The sequence below is a fragment of the Muscardinus avellanarius genome (genome assembly GCF_963383645.1).
Source record: "Muscardinus avellanarius genome assembly, chromosome: 19".
Classification (NCBI taxonomy): Eukaryota; Metazoa; Chordata; class Mammalia; order Rodentia; family Gliridae; genus Muscardinus; species Muscardinus avellanarius.
In genome coordinates this window covers 37,886,934-37,909,843 of record NC_137805.1, presented here as the reverse complement: position 1 = coordinate 37,909,843, position 22,910 = coordinate 37,886,934, and the positions used below count along the sequence as shown (strand labels likewise).

Here is a 22,910-nt window from a genome sequence, read left to right as displayed (position 1 = left end):
TGTGGGGGCAGAATTGATGAGAAGACCTTGTTCTATAGGATAGGGATGAGCTGGCTCTTGGTTGCCTTCTTTAGATGAAATGATGGACTTTGGTGTTGTTGGTCTTTCTAACTGCCAAAGCCTTTCTTTAGTGTGAGTTCAGAAAATACAAAACAAAAAAACTAAACCTCTAACCTTACACACACACACACACACACACACACACACACACACACACACACACACACACACCAACTAAAACTAACCAATGAAATCATAATGCCTTATCTCAGATGCCACCTTAAAACATCATTTATTTTACTTTTGTATTTCAATGCCAGGTAGAGGAAACCAGAGAGCTTAATATAAAGGCCAACTTACTTGGTTTTTACAAAGAGTCTCCTTAAAATTTGGCATTTAATTACATATAAACTCCAGGATAACTATAAATTCCTGGGACCTTTCTTTGCCTTTGAAGGACACAGTCTCACCTGCCTGGTTGTCATCCTTCTTTTCACCAAAAATGCCATCACCTCCATCGCTGAGACTCTCCTAGAGATAAATGAAGCCATTTCATCAGCAAAACTGCAGCTTAGAAGAAACAACCTCAGAGAGGTCCCATATTCAAGGACTAAACAATGTAGAGGATACATTCCTGTTCATGGACACCTCAAAGACTGAGATGGTACCTAACAAATACAGCTTACTTACATACAGTTTTGTTTTGTTTTTGGTGTACTGGGGATGAAACCCAGAGGCATTCTACCTCTGAGCTACACCCCCAGCCCAATTTTTTTCTTTATTTTGAAACAGGGTCTCACAAAGTTGTGGAGGGCTTCACTAAGTAGCTGAGGCTGGCCGTGGCCTGAATCCTCCTATCTCAGCCTCCCAAGTATTGGGATTACAAGTGTGCGCTACCACATCCAGCTTTATGTACAGTTTTAAAAGAGTCAGAAAGCAGTTTATTTGAAGTAAGTATTCTTTTTCTGGAATGATCCTTTATTCCATAGAGACTCAGTCTAAAGAATGATGAGCTGGCACGCTCTCTCTGGCAATTACATTTTACAAGAATTACTTTAGCTGTGAATTTAAATATTTGCTTTATCACTGTCACTTGCAATTTAATACTGTCATTTCACAAAGAACGTGCCTGCACTTTTCTTTTACTGTGAAAAAATGTCATGCTCATGCTTATTATGGTTAGCTTACTTCACAGCAACAGACATTATTTTCATAAAACATGACTGCCTCAGACGTGAGACCGGATGGTGCAAAACTCCGGGAATTTAAAATTAAAATTACGATTTGAAGCTCCAAGTGAATCTGGAGTAAGATCACAGGCACAGAACGTGTCCCAGTTGGTGTATTTGTCAAACTGGCACCAATGGGTTCCGTCCTGAGCCCTGTCTTGGGTTCAGGAATGAACTTTAAAAGCTCCTTATATATGGTGCGCATGGGAGTTTGGCGGCTGAAAGAGAGACCATACTATTTTCCAACTGGACACCATTTGTTACACTGAAACTTACTCTTTTCTGATTATGGTCTTTTGACCTGAATGATGGCACAGAACAACTTTAGGATTCAAGATTGTGTAATGTTAGAGCACAGGGTCAGAGAGAATAAGAGTGGCAATCCTGCTCTGTATTCATTTTTGTGTGGCCTTCAAGTTAAGAATGGTTCTTAAATTTTTAAAAGGGTACAAAAAAGGAAAAAGACAATGTGACAGAAACAATATATGGCCTTTTTAGTCTGGTGCTTTACTAAAAGGGATTGTTACCCCCTGGATGGAAGACTAGTAACTTGAAATAGTAGGAATGAATAGAATTCAGTATATATACATACATCATATATATCATAATTACTAGTATAAAATATGTGTGACAAAATCTGATACCCACTAATTATTAAAAACTGTGAATACATGGGGATGCTCTCATCTTTGAGGAAGAGTCTATTAAAAACAACCATAATTAACATTATACTTAATGGTGAAAGACTGTCTTTCACCATTAAGTATAATGTCTGCTCCATGGACACTCTCATTCAACTCGGTGCTGTAAGTTTTAGCCAGTGCAATAAGGCAAAAAGAGGAAACACAAAGGACACAGATCAGAAAGGAAGAACTAAAACCATCCCTACTTGCAGATGGCCTGGTTTTTGATAAGGAACATGCCAAGAAACATGTGAACAAAGCTCCAAGAACTGGTAAGTAAGCCCAGCAAGGTTGCAAGAACAAGATACAAATAAAATAACGATTGTATTTCTATATACCAGCAATGAGCATGTGGATACTGAGGTTAAAAATACAACAGCATTTATAATTGTTTTTAAAAAATGAAATACTGAGATGTAATGTACAAAACTTTCATGCTGAAAACTATAGTAAAAACTCACTATGGCAAATATGTCAGTTCTCTCTAAAGTAATATAAGGATTTAATGCAATTTCTACCAAAAACCTCCAAGAGTTTTTGTGAATACTGGTAATTTTATTTTAAAATTCACAGGGAAAAGCAAAGGGACAAAAAAAAAAAAAAAAAAAAAAAAGGCTAGCATTTTGAGAAAGAATAGAGGGAAAGCAATCACTTTGCAAAATTTGAAGACTTCTACTCTAGCTGAAACAGTCTAGACTGCATGCTACTGGCAGAGGAACAGGAAGTGATCAATGGGATAGAACAGAGAACGCAGGTATAAAGCCACACAGATAAACCCAGCTGGCCCCCTCGCCCCAAGGTACAAAAGCAATTCAATTCAATGGAGGAAAGACATATGGTTCTACAGTAATGGAACATTAACAGGATGTTCCAAGTAAAAAACAGCCTTCCACCAGGCATGGTGGCTCACGCTGGTAACCCCAGTATGCTTGGGAGACTGAGATAGGAGAATCTGGGTTCATGGCTAGCCTCAGCTGCTTAGTGAGGCCCGCTGCAACTTAGTGAGACCCTGTTTCAAAATAAAGAATAGAAAAATCGGGCTGGGGATATCGAAGAAACAGTCTTCACCTAGTTCTGTTTACTTATGTGAAAATTAACCTAAAATGGACCATAGACTTAGGTGTAAAACAATAAAATTTACAGAAGAAAATCTTTAGGATTTATATGTAAGCAAGGAGTTCTTAGATTGACGCCACAAGCACGATCCATGAAGACAAAAATTAATAAGCTGCCTTTATAAAATTAAAAAATGTTTGCTCTGTGAAAGACAATATAAACAGGATAAAATGACAACTTTGGGTTGGGAGAAAATATTTGCAAGCCATCTATTTACAAAAGACCAGTTTTTGGAATCTATAAAGAACTCTCCACATGTCAATACTAAAGAATACAGATAAAGTAAGAATATGGAAAAGGACATGAAACATTCTACTGAAGAAGTTACAAAGATGACAAGCACAGAAAGCAATGCTCAGCATCATCAGCCATTAGGGAAATGCAAATTAAACCACACCAAGGTGTCACTACACACTTATCAGAATGCTTCGATTTAAAAACGGTCACATCAAATGCCAGTGAGGACAGAGGCTGCTGAGAAAGCAGATCACTTACCCATTGCTGGCATAACATAGCATGCAACTACATATGAATGACATTACATATGACATGTATGTCAATCCCCAACACACACACACACACACACACACACACACACACACGCACACATACACACACACAGTACATGCTATAACACGTAATGAAAAATGTAACTACATATGACTCAGCATTACACTCTGGGGCATTTATCCCAGAGAAATGATAATGTATGTTCATATAAAAAATCTACATGTAAATGTTATTAGAGATTTTATTCTTAACAGTCAAAACCTAGAAACTGTCTGAATATGCTTAAAATGGATGGATGGTTAAACACACTAGTTTATTCACAACATGGATATTATTCAGCAATAAAAATGGCTGCCTCTTCCAAGAATTATGCTGAATAAAAAAGCCATGTAACGCCGGGCGTGGTGGTGCACGCTTGTAATCCCCGCGCTTGGGAGGCAGAGACAGGAGGATCGCACAGGTTCAAAGCCAGCCGCGCTGGCTTAGGAGACCCTGTTTCCAAATAAAAAAATATAAAAAATAGGTCTGGGAGTGTAGCCCGGAGGTAGAAGGGCTTCCAGGAACCCCAGTACCACCAGAAAAAAAAAAAAAAAAAAAAAAAGCCATGTAACTAAAGGTTACCTGCTGCATGATTCCATTTAATAGAACATTCTTAAAGTGACAAAATTAGAAATGGAGAACAGATAATAGTTGCCACGGACTACAAAGGAGGTGGAAGTGGATGCGTTTATGTGATGCAACAGGATGTCTCTGGTCATAAAATGTTCTGTAATTTTTTTTATTTTGTACTGGGGATTGAACCCAGGGGTTTTCTACCTCCGAGCCACACCCCCAGCCCTTTTTATTTTTTATTTTGAAACAGGGTTCTTGCTAAGTTGCTGAGGCTAACCTGGAATCGACAATCCTATCTCAGCTTCCCAAGTACTGTGATCACAGGTGTGCACCACCATGCCCAGCTGAAATGTTCTGCATCTTGAATCTATCAGCGCCAGTGTTTTGGTTGTGACGCTGTACTACAATTTAGTAAGCTGTCACTATGTGGGGAACTGGATAAAGGGAATACAGGATCTTTCGATATATTTTATGGCCATATCTAAAATATACAGCTATCTGAAAATTAAAAGCGTAGAATACAGATGCAAAGCAGTCTGAATATTTGAAGTTTCCATAATAAAACCCTGGGGTACAATCCAAAGCATCTGCACTAGTGTCATCACGTTCCCCAAGACCATCACTATCAACATGAGGGCTTCTCTCTTGCTAAGAGAGAATGTGTGTTACCAGCAAGGGACACATGACTCACCGTTTGTTTCTGGAGGCCATCTAATTTGTCCTCAGCATTGTCTTCTTTATCCGTGTTGCCTCTAAACAAAAGTAATCACATGCCACCTAGGAGTTACTTTGCCACCGGGAGGCTTGCAAAATAATCCCCCAAAGCACAGACTAAAGGGAATGTTAGTAAATTCCTTCCTTCACAGACACTCAAAATTTTATCTTTCCCCTTCCTTTTGGTAGAACTTCAAGGGACACTGAGAATAAGAGAAACTATCACCAAATGGTGCCATCACTTTTAGGGACTAGGACTCCACTCAGCCGAGACTGCAGCAGGAGGCTTCAGCCCAATACTCTACAAAGTAAGTTCAGAAGCTGGCCGGCCAGTGATGATACCATCAGAAAAAAAAGGCAACTTCCACCCATGTGGCTCCGGTAAAAGAACAAGCTGTGGGTTAAAGGATATGCTAACAGAATGAGGCTGGAGCACCAACCCCAGGCCATGGGGGCTGAATCTTCCCACAGAATCACTGACATCTGGCAAAAGCCACTTCCTGGGAAGGGCACTCCCCACTGCTGAGAAGGAAGGGCATTCCGCCCTCTTTGCCATTAGACTTGAGGCTAGATTAGCTGTCTAATGTCTTTTCTCTCATGAGCTTAACTACTCCCGATACCCATCTATTTTTCATGATTCCTTTTAAAGTCAACTTCGAAGTATTCCTGTCTCAAATGTGCTTGTCTTTGCTGCTCAGGTCCTGGAGGCAGGAAAATCTCCTTCTATCAGTGCTTAGCCATAGAAAGAATGGCCACCCACAACAATAAAAGTTTAATGCCATGTTCAGGTACCTCACCCAGGAAGTGTTTTTCCTGAATCAGTGAACATGGGGATCACAGTCATTTGGGCCTGTGTTAACATCTCCCAGAATGCATCTTTATTATCTGTCCAAGGGAAATGCCTTTGGGGCAAACAACATCATGAAGGCTAAACTGGTTTGCTGAGGGTAGAAGATGGATGAAAAATTCATGTCATGCTATTCTCGGTCTAGTAGATTGTCAGGGGCTCCTGGCAGTGCCATCCTCTCATAGCCAGGCCTGACCATAGCCCTGGGCAATGCCAAATTGCATATGCTACTGGGGTGTGTGTGTGTGTGTGTGTGTGTGTGTGTGTGTGTGTGTGTAGACATTGGGCCAAACGTTTACCAAACATAAGCTAAGAGATAAATGCCGTGTTTTCAAAGATATGTGTATAGTGAAGAACTACAGTTTTTAGTTGTTACTTTAGCTTTCCTGAGAACTTATGCCTGTGGGGTTATGCCAACAGTAAATAAATTCAACCAAAGGGAATACTTCCATACATTTTACAGACAACCCGCCGACAGGCTGAAATGTCACAGCCATCAAGCTGTAGCTCCTAAATCCATCTTACTCATGGACCATGAAGTTCTGAAGTGATATTGGCATTTCAGCTAAGAAACTTCAAGGTCAGGAGCCTGTACTCATCCCTCTTTTTAGCTTTCTGCCAGGTAGGAGAGGTCTGAATTCTTGCCTGGGACCCCTTTGACCTGCTTAACAAGTTGGACAGGCAGCTGGGGGAACCCATGAAGGACAGCAATTGGTATTTGGTTCACAGTGTCTGGAGGTTAAAGAACAGGTTTGAGGCACTACAGAGTAGATTTAAAGTAGCAACCCAGGGAGGCAACGGCAGTGAGGCGAGGGCTAAGGGAGATGCCAGACACTGAGGAAAAGGTACAAGGACTGCTGGATGTGTGTGGAGGGTCACAGGTTGGTGGCACAGATTGCACATCAGGGCCAGCCTATGTGGCTTATTACCTTTCAGGAATGTCTGAGTTACCATCTGTAACCCCCTGTTCTGCAGAAAGGGACTTCTCATCTGGCATCCCGACTTTCTCCAGGAAACAGAGTGCTGGGTCTGCTCGCATGGCATTGTATCTCTCATAACCTGTTCAAGCAATGGAAAGTGTCAGAAGTCATGTCAGAATGCACCAAATTTGCCATGGGCCCTAGACAATATTTTGCTTTCCTTATTAAGCAAAACTAAAACAAAACAAGCACAAACAAAAAATACTCCTTTAGGATTGAAATCCTGTAAGACTTGCTAACAGGGAAAGACCCTAGAACTAAACCCAACCCAAAAGGTCATGGAAACACTCTGTGTCTGTGAACAGATGCAGGATCAAGAATCAATTCTCACCTGTTCGGACAGCAGAAGGAATCAGGCAAGATGGTTTTGCAACCTCTTCCTCATATCCCTCAACTCTGGATACCTTGCTATGTTCTAAATGGGCCTTGTTTTCTTACAGTCCAACTCTGTCCCATGCATTAGAAAGGTAAGCCGAACAAAATGATGTATGCAAGGGCTGAAACATAAAGAGGACTACTATGATTGTTTATTGGGTTAAAACAGACCTGTTGCCTCTCTATTCTGAAACTCAGTACAAAATCCTCATTTACACTGGCCAGGGCTTGCAATTGCTCCTTGCCATATACCCAAAACCAACGATGGAGCATTCTGACCCAGAAGAGATACCTCAAAAAGAGGCAAAAACAATGAAAAGAGTGATACTTTTAATTTGATAAAATCCAAGTATGAGAATGTGTTATTTTGCTGTAATATGTAATGTGTTATTTTGAATGTAATCTTATAATGAGATAGGATCTGGCCGTATATAAGATCTAAATCTACTGTCATACTAAAATATCTTCAGGGAAACACCTATATGATCATCAAAGTCTTTCTGATGTTTCTCCCTGTGAATAAAGTTAACCTCCAGTTCTGTAGTATTGTAGGAGACGAATGTAAACAAAACCAGCCTGGTTGTTAAGAACAGACCTGATGTTACTTTGTTGGGCCCTTCATTTCTACCTTGGCTTTTATCATCACTGTAGATGCAGTTGTACCCTACCCCTGTAGATGCAGGCGGCACCTGGTACTTTCTCTCCAAGGAGCTGCAGGTATTTGACCCTTTTTTCCCCACTATGGTGCTGAAGATTGAACTCAGAGATTCTACCTCTGAGCTACACCCCCAACCCTTGCCTCCCAAGTAATTGGAATTACAGGTGTGGGCTACCATGCCCGGTGGTACTTGAACTTACATTTTTTGGTACTGGGAATTGAACCCAGGCGTGTTTTACCTCTGAGCTACATCCCTGGCCCTTTTTACGTAATTTTGTTTTGAACAGGGTCTTACTAGCTTGCTGAGGGCCTTGCTAAATTGTTGAGGCTGATCTCGAACCTGTGATCCTTATGTCTCAGCCTTTCAAGTACTGGGATTATAGGTGTATGCCACTACGCCCGGCTGCTACTTGACCTTTTAATCCAACATGACTGTCCTGTCATCTCCACAACAGGTGCTGCCCACTCATCCTACTCATGAGGAACTGCAGATGCTTTTTTTGCTGTTGTTGTGGTACAGGGGATTGAACCCTGGCATTCTACCAGCCCCCTTTTAAATTTTGTTTTGAAACAGAGTCTTGCTAGGTTGCTGAGTCTCACTAGTTGCTGAATTTGGTCTTGAACCTGTGATCCTCCTTTCTCAGCCTCCCACGTATAGACATTACAGGCATGTGCCACCACTCTGCCCGGCTCACTGCAGGTTCTTGATTCACTTAATCCTTAGGGGGATGGTTTGATTTTGCAAATCTCTCTCCTGCGGTTAAGGGTGGCTCAGGAACAGAATGTCTGTTTTGCTCATTGTTACACACTCAGTATCCAGCACAGGGCTCAGCACTGTTCAGACTCAACTAAGAACTGACAGGAAGAGTCAATTTTGCCTCAGATTCCTTCTCTTCTGACTGTAATTGGCAGGAAGCACCATTTGCACCCTCTCCTCAGTGCACGTCTTGACCTGCACCCCCATGAAAACACGGTGATTTATCTGAGTTAGATGGAGCGCCTTCTCCCTCTATTCATTTAGTACTGAGGGAAGCCACTGTGTGTGAGCACTCTGCCTTCGTGTCCTCTGCGCTCGGCAGGGCATCCTGTAGGTTGGGATCTGCTGTGCTCCCCTGGGTAAGATTCTACTCTACAGACTTTCTCTTGTCATGTGTGGGTCTGACGTCTAGAGACAGAATCTGCACTGCTACTTCTTAGCCGTGAAGCTGGAGGCAAGCAAGTGACTAATTCACTTCCCTAGAAAGCCTGAACACTGTCCTAAAAAGAGACTAGCAGGAGCTATGATCGCAAAACAGAGATCTACGCTGCAAAACGACAGGCCTTTGAGGGACGGCAGTGGCCTGCCTTTCTTCACTTAGCCTCTAAGCTTATATTTCTAAGAATATGGCAGAAATACTAAAATCTGCATCTCAAGGAACTTTTCATAAATCAAGGCTGCCCAGAGGGTACAGTAGTTACTTAAACCAACCGAGAGCTATCAGGACCATGATGCAGATTAAGCCTGCTACAGGGCCTTTCTACTACAGGCTAAAGTCCCAACCGAAGATTCAGCCAGTTCTGCTGGAGTCAGCCTGCAGGCTGGGACTGGGTGCTATCCTTCCCATCTGTGCACGGCGGAAGCAGGGGCAGAATAAAAGACCCACAAAAGCTCTAGTCTATGAACAGCCTTTTCTTATCAAAGAAAATGGCTGCAGCACTTTAGCACACAGGTAACCAAGGCATGGAGGTGAGGCGGGGGCTTCTGACACATGGTCCCTGAAAAGTGAACAAGGAAAAATGAACTACCTTTCACAGCTGGCTGAAAGCAAGGGCAGGTTCTTAAAACAGTGCTATCAGTGAAGATAGGGGGCAATTATTCCAGCTTTCCCAAGCTATTCAAAAACTCCCTTCAGTCCCCTTTAATCCCTTGGTTAGCATATTACAAAAATATTCCTAAAGCCGGGCGTGGTGGTGCACGCTTATAATCCCAGCATTCGGGAGGCTGAGACCTGGAGGATCGCGGTTCGTGGACAGCCTCAGCTACTTAGTGAGGTCGTCTGCAACTCAGTGAGACCCGGTTTCAAACTAAAGAATAAAAAAAAAATAGGGCAAGGGGTGTAGCTCGGAGGGAGAATGCCCCTGGGTTCCATCCCCAGACCCGCAAAAAAAAAAAAAAAAAAAAAAAAAAAAAATCATAATACATCTATGTAACCTTCTATGCTTAGATTTTTAAGTTAACAGGGCAAAAGATAAACAATAAGAACATGTAGATTATCATGAATGACCTTACAATATGAAATGCTAAAATCTACCACTTTCCCTCATTTATTTCTTTGCTCAAGAAACACTAGGTGCCTTCTGTGAGCCAGGCACTAGGGCAGACGCCAGGACCACTAGGAGCGAGTAAGAGGGCGGCAATCCCATCCATGTGCAAACTGGCAGGTGAGGAAGATAAGCAGCAACAAGCAAGTGCTTTGCAGCCAGCCGCCCTTTTGAAGTTTCTCCGTAATATTCACCATACTGCTGTTAAGTCACACATTCATCACGACCCTCAGAGGGCAAACATAACGCTCTACTTGCTGAGAGGGATGTGTAGTAAGATTGGAGTTTGACAGGCATGTGCAGGGCTTAGTAAAGTAGTGACTGAATCATCCTGGGGGAATTGATCCAGAGGGAAGACATTCACTGAAAAACACACCATGCTTGAACACGCCAATGAGAAGAGACTTGTCGGCCTCAGCATCCCACCAATCCACTGGGATCTCCATGTAGTCAATGTCGGGCAGAGGCACATCCAGCTCCCTGTGGAAGGAAGGGAGGGCACTGGCTCAGAGTTACTCCAACACAGACACAAATAACACAAGAGCTACTGGCCCAGCCTTGGTATGAAGCCACCTCCTGGCTACGTGCTGAGGTGCTGAAGTGGCAACAAAGAGAAGGACTCAGAGGCTGTGGGTCAAGGTTTCTTAGCCTGGGCTTTGCCTCAGAACCACTCAGGGAGTGATCTAAGCATATGAACTTGATTTCCAGGCTCCACTGCAGGCTGCAGAGTCCTGAGGCACCGCTTGGAGAACCCACTGTCAGTCGGCCCGGGTTCTAGACATACAAGTTGGCTCTGACATGTATATTTAGTTGAGAACCAAGGCAAAAACCACTGATACACTGGACATGTGAAGTGTATGATTTCCTCTACATGGTTGAAATCATACACGACTGAATGTTTAATGTAACAGTACGCAAATTGTCTTGGCTCAGCATGTAGCGATCTTAAGTAATCCTTGGAAACAAGACAGTCTGCATTGTACATCTGGGGTTAAAGAGGGCCTTTAGTGGACAAGTGCCACAATTGGTGGCATCTCCTGGAAATGGTCGGTTAATTATCCTTTTGGTCAAAATTGATCATAAGCTGCACTGCTCCTGGCTGAAGGGTACAGACATAAAAGGCAATTCCATCAGTCCCTCTGAGAATTTTTTTTCATGTTCTGATGGTACACATAGACCCTTAGCTTGCTGTCTTATTCATCAGAGAAGTTTGCTCTTTGAATGTTTGGGGGCAATATCTAGTTAGAAGGCTCTTCTCTGCTGGGGATATTTTCTTGATGCATTTGAAGATTCTTCTATCAGGCTCTTGGTGTGATACAAGTCAAACTGACCTTACCCAGCCCAACTTCCTCTGTGAGGTTAGTGCTCCTTGCCTCCAGTGTCCCAGAGCCGCTGCCTGTACAACGCCATGGGCTGAACAATCTTTCTGGGATAAGCACTGTCCGTGTCTTGGGCAACTGTGCCGCACCACAGTTTTAAACCTGAACAGGCCAGTGAGGGACGAAGAGAGCAGGGAAGAAGCACTCATCACTCCTATATGTCTGTGGAAGCTCGTGATGGAGATGATGGAGTCAGAATACTCCTGCCAGTAATACCTGGCAGAAACCACCAGCCTGAATTCTATTGCGTTCATATGACTTAACTTGAACCTTTCTACCAAAACACACAAGCTCCTTACCCCTTACCCCTGCTAAAAATTACTACAATGATTACAGAAATCGTACCAAGTAATAACAGTCACTGTGAAGACTGGTCCTGATTCCAAGGTGCCTGATGGGTAGGACTGCCCATGCTCCTCTCTCCTTTAGTTTTCAAATGACTTAAAGCAATCGACATTGCCCAATGGAAAGAAAGAGAACAAAAGAGACCACAGCCCCAGGCTATCTCAAAGTCCAAATAATAGCACTTCTGATGCAATATGTACAGGGCTGGGGGGACTGTTGGCCATGGGGACAGTGAAGGAAGCTGTCTGGTGAGCCTGCCTATAAAGTCCAGCTTCTAGAGCCAGGCATGGTGGGGCACGCTTATAATCCCAGTGCCTGGGAGGCTGAGACAGGAGGATCACACAGGTTCGAAGCCAGCCTCAGGTACTTTGTGAGGCTCTCAGCAACTTAGTGAGGCCCTGTTTCCAAATAAAGTATAAAATAGGTCTAGGAGTGCAGCCTGAAGGTAGAAAAGCCCCTGAGTTCCACCCCCAGTAACACACACACACACACACACACACACACACACACACACACACACACACGGCTGAGGGTGTGGCTTGGAGGTAGAATGCCCCTGGGTTCCATCCCCAGTACCAATAAATAAATAAATAAATAAATAAATAAATAAATAAATAAATAAATAAAGTTCAGCTTCCAGATAGTTTAATCCATCCATTTTTTAACAGTAAGCACGGTTGATTTGTTTTACCTGGCAGAAGTTCCCTCAAACGCTTTATCAGCTGCTTCTCCTAGTATTTCAGCCTTAAGGTAGTACAGCATCCGTACCCGCAGAAGGACCCTGTGAGAGGCGAACACATCGATGCAAGCGCATTAGAACCAGTTACTGGCTGTGAAGCCCACCTCAAGTGAACCCCGTGAAATCACGGGCACCCTGTGTTGTTAATGGTATGAAGTAATATACTAGAAAACAAGACACCACCCACCAGTGGCAGCTGTTACTATGACCATCCCTTAGTCATCCGTGACTGCCCTGTGAGCCATGGGGGAGTGGACAGACAGCGCTCCCCTGATCTTTCAGGGAACTCACCCTCAATGCGGCCACAAGACCTTGGGGCAGAGCCGCCTTTCAAGAGGCCAGTTACCAGTTTACCAGCTACTGAGGAGTGACTGATGCTGAATGGTGGCACTTTCAAACACTTTTACTTGTATGCAGTGAAATAAATAAACACAAGTGTCTCTTTCTCATGGCAATACGTCTTCTCTCCTAAGATATTTAATTCACTTTGATTCTGCAGAGCACACTCAGCCTTCATGGCAGTATACCAGACATGTTCCAGTCAAAGCCAGTAAGCAAGTATTTGTAGGCAACTACTCTGTGCCCTGCACCGTGCTGGGTACTGTGAGGCATGTAACAACACAGACAATTCAACCTCGTTCTTGAGAGGCTGTAGCAGATCCAGCTGTGAAGTGAGACAACCCCGAGGAGTGAGAGTGCAGATGTGTGGGAGCCAGGGCAGGTGCAACGCCCACTGCTGAGGAGGCCTTCACGTTCCAGGATGAGTGGGGCCTGGAGGTGTCATTGTAATACACCGAGACCAGCAACAACTGAAGGCCAGTCATCAACAATAAAAGCCTGAGAACATTTACAGTACTCACAGAGGAACTGACCATCAGGTAGCGTGTTTACTTTATTGACTGACTGATTGATTGATTGGGTCTGGGGATGGAACCCAGAGGCATTTGAGCTCTGAGCTACACCCCCTGCCCTATTTTTTAATCTTTATTTTGAAACAAAGTCTCACTAAATTGCAGGGGGCCTCATTTAGTATCTGAGACTGTCCGCGAACCATGATCCTCTGGTCTCAGCCTCCTCTGAATGCTGGGATTACAAATGTGCGCCACCATGCCTGATAGGTAGCGTGTTTAAAGAGAGGTCATAAACTGTGTGTACAATGCCACATGTACCTTTTAAGGAAGAGAAAAGAAAGGAAAGGAAGCTGTACATTCACACATGCTGGTATGTACACAGTCTCTGGGAGAACCAGGTTAGCAGGGGTTGCCTCTACAGAGGACAAGAGAGACACTGGAGGTGGGAGAAAAACTTACTTTTGACAGGATTTTAAATACATACAAGTATGATTTATTCAAAATGAGTTAATATAAAGAATCAAGTCATCTAAAAGAGCAAAATTTCTATTAGGTCTGAATATAAAGTGTTCAAGTTATGGATGGAGACACACAGAATTAAAATCTTTAGAAACAGAAAGAACCTTATGCCTTTGTTATATTATTAAGTCAGCTGCCAATCAGTCAAGTAATGTTGAGCCCTTCCCCCCAAAGCTCAGAAAATAAAAAGTTCCTAAGAATTTACAATCACTGCTGATCCTTACACCTAGCTGGTAGAGGTGGCAGCTTCCTTAGTAAAACCTGGAACAGAATGGCAGGGTCCTACAAAACATAAGAGTAAGAAGGCCTCTGCCCACCAGGGAGGCAACTCTGCCTGGCCTAGATAATCCCACTTAGTACCTGGTTCCCAAGGACCAGATCTATTGTATAGTGAATCAAATATCTATAAGAAAACCTGTCACTGCTTTGTGGCGGAGCACCCTAACTCCTCAAGACTAAACTGAATTTTAATGAAACAATTTAATTTTCTATTACTGTTGCTGCTTCCACCCCAACCCAGCTCTTAGATATTATATATATATATATTAAAGAATACAGTCTTAAATGCATGCCTGTCACGTAACTGGCAGTCATGACAGCAATACCATGTCAGAAGAGGAAGCGACTGGCAAAGGGTGCCATGAGTAGTGGCCACCAAGGCCAGCGTTTTGTTCTTGCTAATGTGACCTCAGAGGCAGGAGGTATCCAGACTGACTTTGAGAGTAAGAAGAGAAAAATCCTCAGAGGCACACAATTCACTGTGGAGGAAAGTCTAGTGAAAGGAGTTAGGGGAGCTACAAAACGAATTGGGACCCAGCTCAGACCACAGATCCCCTCATCCTGTCTTTTCAGATCTTGCCCAGCAGTAGTAGTACAGGGTCATGAAGCAGTCTCCCTGTGGGAGTGCCAGGGACCTGGACGGTCCGAGCAAGGGTTCCCCGGGGGCCAGGAGGCGGCACACTCACTTATTACAGTGCTGCTTGAGGTGTTTCTTGTAGCCGTCATCATGCAAGACCACCTCGGGGTTGCAGGTAGCCAGCCAGTCTGCATTCTTTAGTTCTGGGAGTAGTAGCTGGTTCTTTGTCTTCTTCCCTTTCCTCCCTCTGGGAACTGGGGCAGACAACCCTGAAAAAGACAGTGTAGGGCATATGGATGAGCCAAGGGGATTCAACATGGGTATTAAATCACAGCTGGGCTGGGGTTGCAAAGAGGCAGCCAGGACATGCATGGTGGGCGTTGGATGACAGGTCACTTCTCAGTCCACAGGTAGTGAGGTGATACACACCCTCTTAGTCAATGCCAGATTTAGAGTACCCTAAGAGAACCAAGGAAGGTCTGGCACAGCCTATGCCCCATGGGCCCTTAGAATTGAGCGGGGGAAAAGGAAGATTTGATATGAAACTCGAGGGAGAATTTTGGTCAAGCACAGGGAAGAAGTACAGCACAAGCAAAGACAAGACAGAGGTAGAAGAGGGACAGAATGATGAAAGGCAAAGGGTGAACCCCAGCCTGGGGAGGGTCCCCAGCCTGGGAGACTCAGATCAGTGGGCAAGACTGCACTGGAAACTGCAGAAGGGCCCAACTGTCCTTAAACAAAACTGAAGGTAACACTGGGTATTCCAAGGGAGAAGCATTCTTTCCCACAGCTAACATGCCAAAATCTATCCAAGAAAGAGAAGCACCCCAAAGCCCAGCCCCGTGGAGCACACGGGAGGGTGGAGGCGCGTGGGCTTCCGCTTCTCGGGCATGGCCTCCCGCCTCTCACCTGAGTGCTTCTGGAGGGCCTGGGCCTGCCCGTCTTTGGTAGGTGTGATCAGTTCCCAAATGAAACTCTTGATCTTCTCGTCCCCCTTATAGTGCTTGACACAGTACACCAGCAGGGCCCGGCAAATCATCTCCATGTCCTTCTCGTTCAGGTGCCACTTGAATCGCCCGTGAGTCAGGATGTCCTTCCACCGCCCCCAGCTGATGGTGGAAATACAGAAGGGCATTGGAGGGAGGAAGGGTGACACACGCACCCTCCACACAGCTGGACAAATAAGAACCAGAGCACTTCTTTCCTCTTTTGGGTCTACTAATCACCCTGAAGGCATTGTCCTGAAAGACCTTTGAGGACCGCATGACTACAGTGCTAGAGTGATCTGGCAGTGGGACACTGAGAGCCGACATGGCCATCAGAGAAGGGATGGACCAAAATGCCGGGAACAGGGAATGAGTCTGGAATGGAAGCAGTCCAGCTGCAGTATTCAAAAGCAATGGTGACCTCATAGAATTTGAGCCTTCTACTTGCACCAGAGCCAGAGTCCTGCACAAATCATGCCCCAATTATAATCTGCTGCACTGACTCCTTAAATAGTCTGGGGGAAGAAAACAGGAAATCAGCACCAGGCAGCAAATTAGTGTCAGAGACTTGTTGTGACATGTATTTTCAGAAAACCACGGCACTTCTACACTAAGGCTGCAGAACACAGTGGCCAGGGGGAATTCTGGGCTTGGAAAGTACAGCTTTTTTCTTGTTCCGGCAGATCCCACTGGCCCCAGAACAACAGAGTAGACTTGAGAGACACACTGGACAAATCTCAGGACTGAAACACAGAGGGGGGAAAGCAGCGGCAGTAGCAGCGGGGGCGCGGCGCAGGCCCGGTACCCACCCAAAGATGAGCAGGTTCTTCTCTACTCGGAAGCACTCAGCTCGGAGGTAGCGCCTGGCTTTGTCATTGAGGCGCCTGGATCGTGTGGGCCTTTCGTCTGAGTCACTGTCTAACTCTGAAAACTCCATGAGCTCGTCCTCTTCAAATGAGTTGTAGTGTTTGGTCTGCTTTCTCACGCGAGGTCGGTCAATCACTAAGCTTTCCTAAAAATGGAGAGGACTGTTGGGGAGATGGGCTCTCTTGTCTTTATTCCTATCCTAATGCAAAAATGTATCCTGCTGCCATTCCTCAAGGCACACATGAGAGAGAACCCCCTGCCCCATCCCATCCTCTTGCAAAAAGAGCTCTTCACAACACACCTGCTGTCTCCATGACCACAGGATAAGCAGAGGGGATTCTCTGGGACTCGCTCATGTTGGCATTTCCCAGCCCCCAGAGTGGCAGTGTGTTCTTGCCAATCAAGACTAGAGCTGTGAGCCCCAGCTGTTCTGCCCAGCATGCAGAGTGCAGTCTGTGCTCTGGAGACAGGATAAGTTGGAGAGTTCTATCTGCTCAGCAACTTTCTGAAGACAAACACAGACCCTGCTGCTTCATTATCTGCCACCTTTGGTACTATCTGCTAACCTTTGCCTTCTACCAAAGACGAAATCCACAGCTCAAGATTCTTCCTGGTGGCTCCCCAGGCCACACCTGCTGCAGCTTCTCTAGTTTCATCACCCCCTCCTCGCCAAGGCCAGGTTGGGCCCCAGAACACTGCTCTCTGCGGTCCGGATAGCTGATTTCCAGTGTCGACCTGCTCAGTGACCTTGCTCCCCACCTTGGAATGCTCCCACTACTTTCTGCTGCCTATCGGGCAGGGGCTCTTCTGCCCACCAACCCCTGTCCTGCCCTGCTCAGAGTGGCTTCTTGGTGGTATGCTGTAAAACATTTAAAGCAAGTTACTATGGGGAATCAGCCAGGGATGGTGGCACGTCTGTAATCTCAGTATTTGGGAAGTTGAGACAGGAAGATCATGGTTTGGGGACAGCCTCAGCTACTTCGTGAGGCTCTTTGCAACTCAATGAGACTCTTGTTTCAAAAAGAATAAAAAACAGGCTGGAGGTAGAATGCTCCTGGGTTCCATCCGCAGTACCTCCAAGGGGGGGGGGGCTGATTGGCCGGGTGTGGTGGCACACACTTGCAATCCCAACATTTGGGAGGCTCAGACAGGAGGAGGATCATGGTTCGTGGACAGCTTCAGCTACTTAGCAAGGCCCTTCGCAACTCAATGAGACCCTGTTTCAAAAGACTAAAAAATAGGGCTGGGGGGTGTACCTCGAAGGTACAATGCCCCTGGGTTCCATTCCTAGTACTGCACAAGAAAAAAGAGAGAGAGAGAGAGAGAGAGAGAGAGAGAGAGAGAGAGAGAGAGAGAGAAAATTCCATTTTGAGATAAGAGGTTGTCCTACAAAAAATAGTGTGGCTAGGCACTGGTCACTGATGTGGCTAGGTATAAGCAGGGACTGTCTTCCAGGTCATAGCTCCATGAGAGTTCAACACTCATCTGAGAAGACAAGTACAAAGGTTGAGTACTTGTCCTGAAATGAAGTGATACTGTCAGACACAGAGGAAGGGTCCCTGAGTCAGCCAAGCACTGCTGGCACGGCACATTCACGAATGTGACCTGTACCCCTCAGTGCAGGCTTCCCCATATACTTTTTTTTTGTGTGTGTGGTACTGGGAACTGAACTCAGTGGCGTTCTACCTCTGAGCTACATCCCCAGACCTATTTTTATTCTTTATTTTAAAACAGAGTCTCACTGAGTTGCAAACGGCCTCAGTAAGTAGCTGAGGCTGGCCGCGAACCTATATCCTCCTGTCTTAGCCTCCCAAGTCCAGGGATTACAAACACACACCTCCTTTTTTCTCTTTTCTCTGTGAGGTCAAGTATCTCACCCACAGGCACCCTTTGGATTCATTCCAGACCCCATTCTCTTTTTCATCTTCAGAAATAGGAGATAAACTGAAAAGGTGGAGGTAAAGCCAACAATCTTTCTTTTGCTTTTTCCCTCTTTCATTTGTCAGGTGAGGCTACTTTGACAGGAGGTGCTGCAGTCGCATGCCACACACAGATGGCATGTGGCCTTAGAGGGCTGGGCTTGGCTTGCCGGGACAGTCCAGCCCTCACTGCCTTCCTCCAACTTCTGGACACCCAGCAGGCCCTATGCACCATTAGGTCATTGTACAGTTTTTTATTTTTATTTTTTTTTAACACCTGCCAAGTGCGGTGTATGTGCCGGGCATGTTCAAAGTGCATTACAATAGCATCTCATTTGAGAACTGAGACTCGGATAAATATAACTTGAGCTTTGTAGAAATTTGTGGCCATGTGGGACAGCAGTGATATGTTCAGTGGAATAAAATACACTGTACCTTTTCATTCTTTGCTTCAGTGTCTAGTTCAGCTATTTTAGCCCACTTCTGCCAAAAGTTAGGATCATCTAAGGAAATATCTGTTCGGTTTCCTGAAGCCACAAAGCTAGCCTGCGAGGGAAACAAGAGTCAATAGATGATGCTTGGACACACTACAAACTAATAAAACAGCTGTGTCATTTCAAATGTATCAGAAACTTAAGTATATTATCTATCTGAATCAAACCTCTAACAGTGCTTCTAAGGCGAATTTGAAAAATCTCAAAGCTATTTCTTTTATTTTATTTTAAAAATCGGGTGAGGAAATTACAATTTCAACCTAGAAGATTGGTTTTTGGAACTTAAACTAAGAAACATAAAGAAATCCCTGGGAGACAGTAATAATGTGTTATGTGGTGTCTGGTTCCCTATAAAAGAGTTAATTTTAACTCTCCAAGATTTTTGTAGATTTAGATTTTTTTTTTTTAGTTCAACAGTTACCAAACATCTGATCCAGAAAAGGCACTGGGCTGAGCAATATTCTCTCTAAAGAGAACAAAACCTCCCACTGAAAAGGTCCTACACGAATCACTGATCAGGAGATTGAATCAAACAGGTCACAGAGCTCACACAGGAATTGGCAGAGCCTATGGCCAGGACAACCTGAGAGGGATCTGCTGCGTTCTAAACACAGTGGCCCAAAGAGCAGAGAGAGGAGGTCCTAAGACCAGAAGATGAGACTCTCAGATAAAATCGCTCCCTACCGAGTGAACAATATTCCTGCTTGAGGTGGAGGAATGCAGTGTTCACTCTCTATGGTCAAGTAGTGCTCAACAGGAGAATCAAATTAACCACTCCAAGATTCTGGAGCAGTCCTCATGAAGAGTGGACAGAATCAAGTGCAGAATGGTGTCTACCTGCCTATTAGCTCTTGAGGCCTCCAACTGCTTTCTTCCCACAGCCCAGACTCACTACTCAGACTCCTTTTAAGCACCTGCGCCTTCAGGGAGTTACACAGTTTCAAGCGTTTGCATTTGAAGAAATAGAAGCCTTGCTTATGAGGGCTGAAGAATAAATAGCTTTCTTTTACCTCCCACCCCAATGATGACAGTGGAGGGAAGGTCCTGTACCTTGGCAAAAGTGGACCCTTTTCCCTCGGACTGGATGGTGATGGTGTGGGTTCTCCGCTGCAGAATCTGGTCTATGTCTTCTTCACAGAACTTGGAGCCCTCGTCCTCCTCGTCCATCAAGGCTCCGTAAGCACCTTTCCGGAGCAAATCCTCCACCTCCATTTTTGAGAGCTGCTGTACCTGAAACGGGTCACCAAAGGCTACTCACAAAGTGGCGAGTGTATGAGAAAAAGCCTCAAATTGGGCCTTTATGGTTCAGCATATAGTTCCTCCACTAATTACTCATGTCAAAAGGACAGGGTCAGCAAACTTCAGAAAATGAAACCCAGACAAGAGTACTCTGGCTTTTCTCCAGGAAGGGCAGGCAAACAATGCTCTATAAGGACCTTAGGGATAAAGTCTAGCAGCTGATCCAAGGGTTGAAATATTCTTCAGGACACTGGTTATTATCAAATGCCATAAGCCGTTAAAACTATGTACCACTGAAGAGGATATATTTGACATCACTTTTTAGTATTTTAACTTGAAGCTGCATCTTTAAAAATCTCCAGATGTACTAAACAAGCTAAAGAAAATGATTTATTCATTATCAAATAAATACATTAGTATTGGAAATGATGTCATTTCTTAACTAAGGAAGAGAGAGAGAAAGAGAGAGAGAGAGAGAGAGAGAGGAGGGGGGGGGTAGGGAGGGAGGGGTGGGCTTCCGTGCCAAGTGTGATCCTCTCAACTGCTTGTTGAAAACAGGAAATGGGGTTCAAAACACTCTCTCCTGGTTCTAATTAAGAATCTGGTTTTCTTTATATCAATCCCATGAGGGAATTCTGTGACTCTCAGGATGGATAACTTGAGGTATTAACTTGGCAACACATATAAGCTCAGAGGATATAGAACATGTGGACTAAAGACAACTCATTTAGAAGGTTTTAATTTCTAATCTTTGATGCCCTAAGCCCAGTGATTACGGAGATATTCTGCTTTGTTTGCCTATACTTTAAGACACTTTAAGAATTTTAGCTGCAATTTTTATCCCTCTGTCAAGGGAGAAAAAAGATTTCAAGATGTTAATGTATTCACTCATTACTCACTGACTGCCATATACACTGAACATCTTTGGTATGTGGTGCTCTGACAGGGACCAGGGGGCTACAGATAATACTGTTCCCATTATGCCACCAAGAAGCTCAAAGTCTGGGGTATGAGATAAGGCATGGCAATAGATACATATTTAAATAGAAAAGAATGTTAAAATCTACTAGCTTCTATGGGCATGGTTAAAAACTCTGTTTATTGAAACATTAACATATGTTGACAAACCTAGAACATAAATAACTGCTCTTACAGATTTCTTCTATCCATTGAGAAAATGGAGAGACCTGACTCCAAATTGTCTTCTACTACAAGACGTTGCCAACAATGATATGTGGCTGACTCAACATGGTGAGATAAACCTGGAAATCACTGCCAGGAGGAAAAACCCAGAGGGGCTGGTTGCCTGACAAGTGCCCTGGCACTCCAGGGCAGGCCCACGGTACTCACCCCATTGGTGCTGCCCTTGCGGTTGATGTCCTGAAGAACAGCCTTGTCTAGGCCCAGCTTTAGGCTGGCCTTGTCGAACATTTCCCGCTCGTATGAGTTCCTGGTGATGAGACGATATACCTTCACGGCTTTACTCTGGCCTATGCGGTGACACCGGGCCTGAGCCTGGGAAGGAGGAAGGGGACACACATCACATCATGCCCGCAACAGCAGCCTGGAAGCAGGAAGTGCTTATACACCATGTGATGTGAGGGGCCAGCCCTCACAATTATGTGTCATAGGACAGGTTTCCAAAGAGAATTCATGCAAAGGTCAGCTGCCACCTGTGGGGCCAGGGATGAAGCCATGGGAAGGGCCCGGGGGAGGAAGGACCCTCCCGCCTTTGATCTGAGATGGCGCATACTCCCAGGACGCCGGCCTGCCCTCCCGAGATGTCTCAAAGCTGGTGGCACCACTTCTCTACTTTTTAAATTTTACTACAGGGTATTTCAAACGTAAACAAAAACAGACAAAAGCATAATAAACCTCTTAATGGACAATTTTGTCTTATCTATCACACTCCTACCCCCAAGAGTGTGACATATTTCATCCTGACATATTTCGGTATGTATTTATACAAATAAAGGCTCTTGTAATACATGTCATTTGCCATGGCTACACTTAAAATTAATTCTTATACCTCTCACTTACCTAGTCAGTGTTCCAATCTCACTGCTTACCTTATCATTTTTAAGTGTCCTTATTTGAATGAGGAACCAAATATGGCCCCCACATTGCAATCAGTTGATGCTTTACGTCTCTGTTTTAGATACTCCCTTCCTTCCACAGCTCCTTTTTTCAAAGGTAATTTATCTGTCTGTTCAGGAGGCTAGGTGTTAGTCCAATGGTTTCCCGTGCTTGATATCTTGCCAACTGCATTTCATGCTGTGTCACTGAATGGCTGTCTCTAGACTAGCAGTGCTGCCTTGAAACTCTGTCAGGCTAAGATCTCATTTTTGGCAAAGGGGTTTTCAATTTCCATTATGAAGCACATATTATCTACTCATCTCTTTCTGAACTGATGATCATTGCCTAGATGCACTATTTTATTAGGGGTCACCATTTTTCTTTTTTTAAATTAATTATGTTTTATTGATGTACTATACTCATACATCTTTAAGTTGGCTCCCAAATTTTTTTGACATAATTCAGTCAAAGAAAGAAGACTAGAATAACTTTGTGGTGTTGGAATGGATTTGCAGGTAAATAGCATGTGTACACACACACACACACACACACACACACACACACACACACACACTTGCAATATAAATACAAAATAGAAAAATATGTATGAATAAG

General features: G+C 44.3%; 1 protein-coding gene across 1 annotated transcript in view; it reads right to left on the bottom strand.

Moving 5' to 3' along the window:
- Positions 1-22,910, bottom strand: part of CHD6 (chromodomain helicase DNA binding protein 6) — a gene marked incomplete at both ends in the record, with an annotated part of 132,868 nt that overhangs the window by 21,186 nt on the left and 88,772 nt on the right. The window contains 11 exons of the mRNA XM_080716506.1: positions 471-531; positions 4,842-4,902; positions 6,641-6,770; positions 10,402-10,505; positions 12,441-12,530; positions 14,824-14,983; positions 15,624-15,823; positions 16,510-16,712; positions 18,922-19,032; positions 20,031-20,210; positions 21,570-21,734. Coding sequence (XP_080572632.1) covers positions 471-531; positions 4,842-4,902; positions 6,641-6,770; positions 10,402-10,505; positions 12,441-12,530; positions 14,824-14,983; positions 15,624-15,823; positions 16,510-16,712; positions 18,922-19,032; positions 20,031-20,210; positions 21,570-21,734 — 1,465 coding nt within the window. The remainder of the gene's footprint in view (positions 1-470; positions 532-4,841; positions 4,903-6,640; positions 6,771-10,401; positions 10,506-12,440; positions 12,531-14,823; positions 14,984-15,623; positions 15,824-16,509; positions 16,713-18,921; positions 19,033-20,030; positions 20,211-21,569; positions 21,735-22,910) is intronic.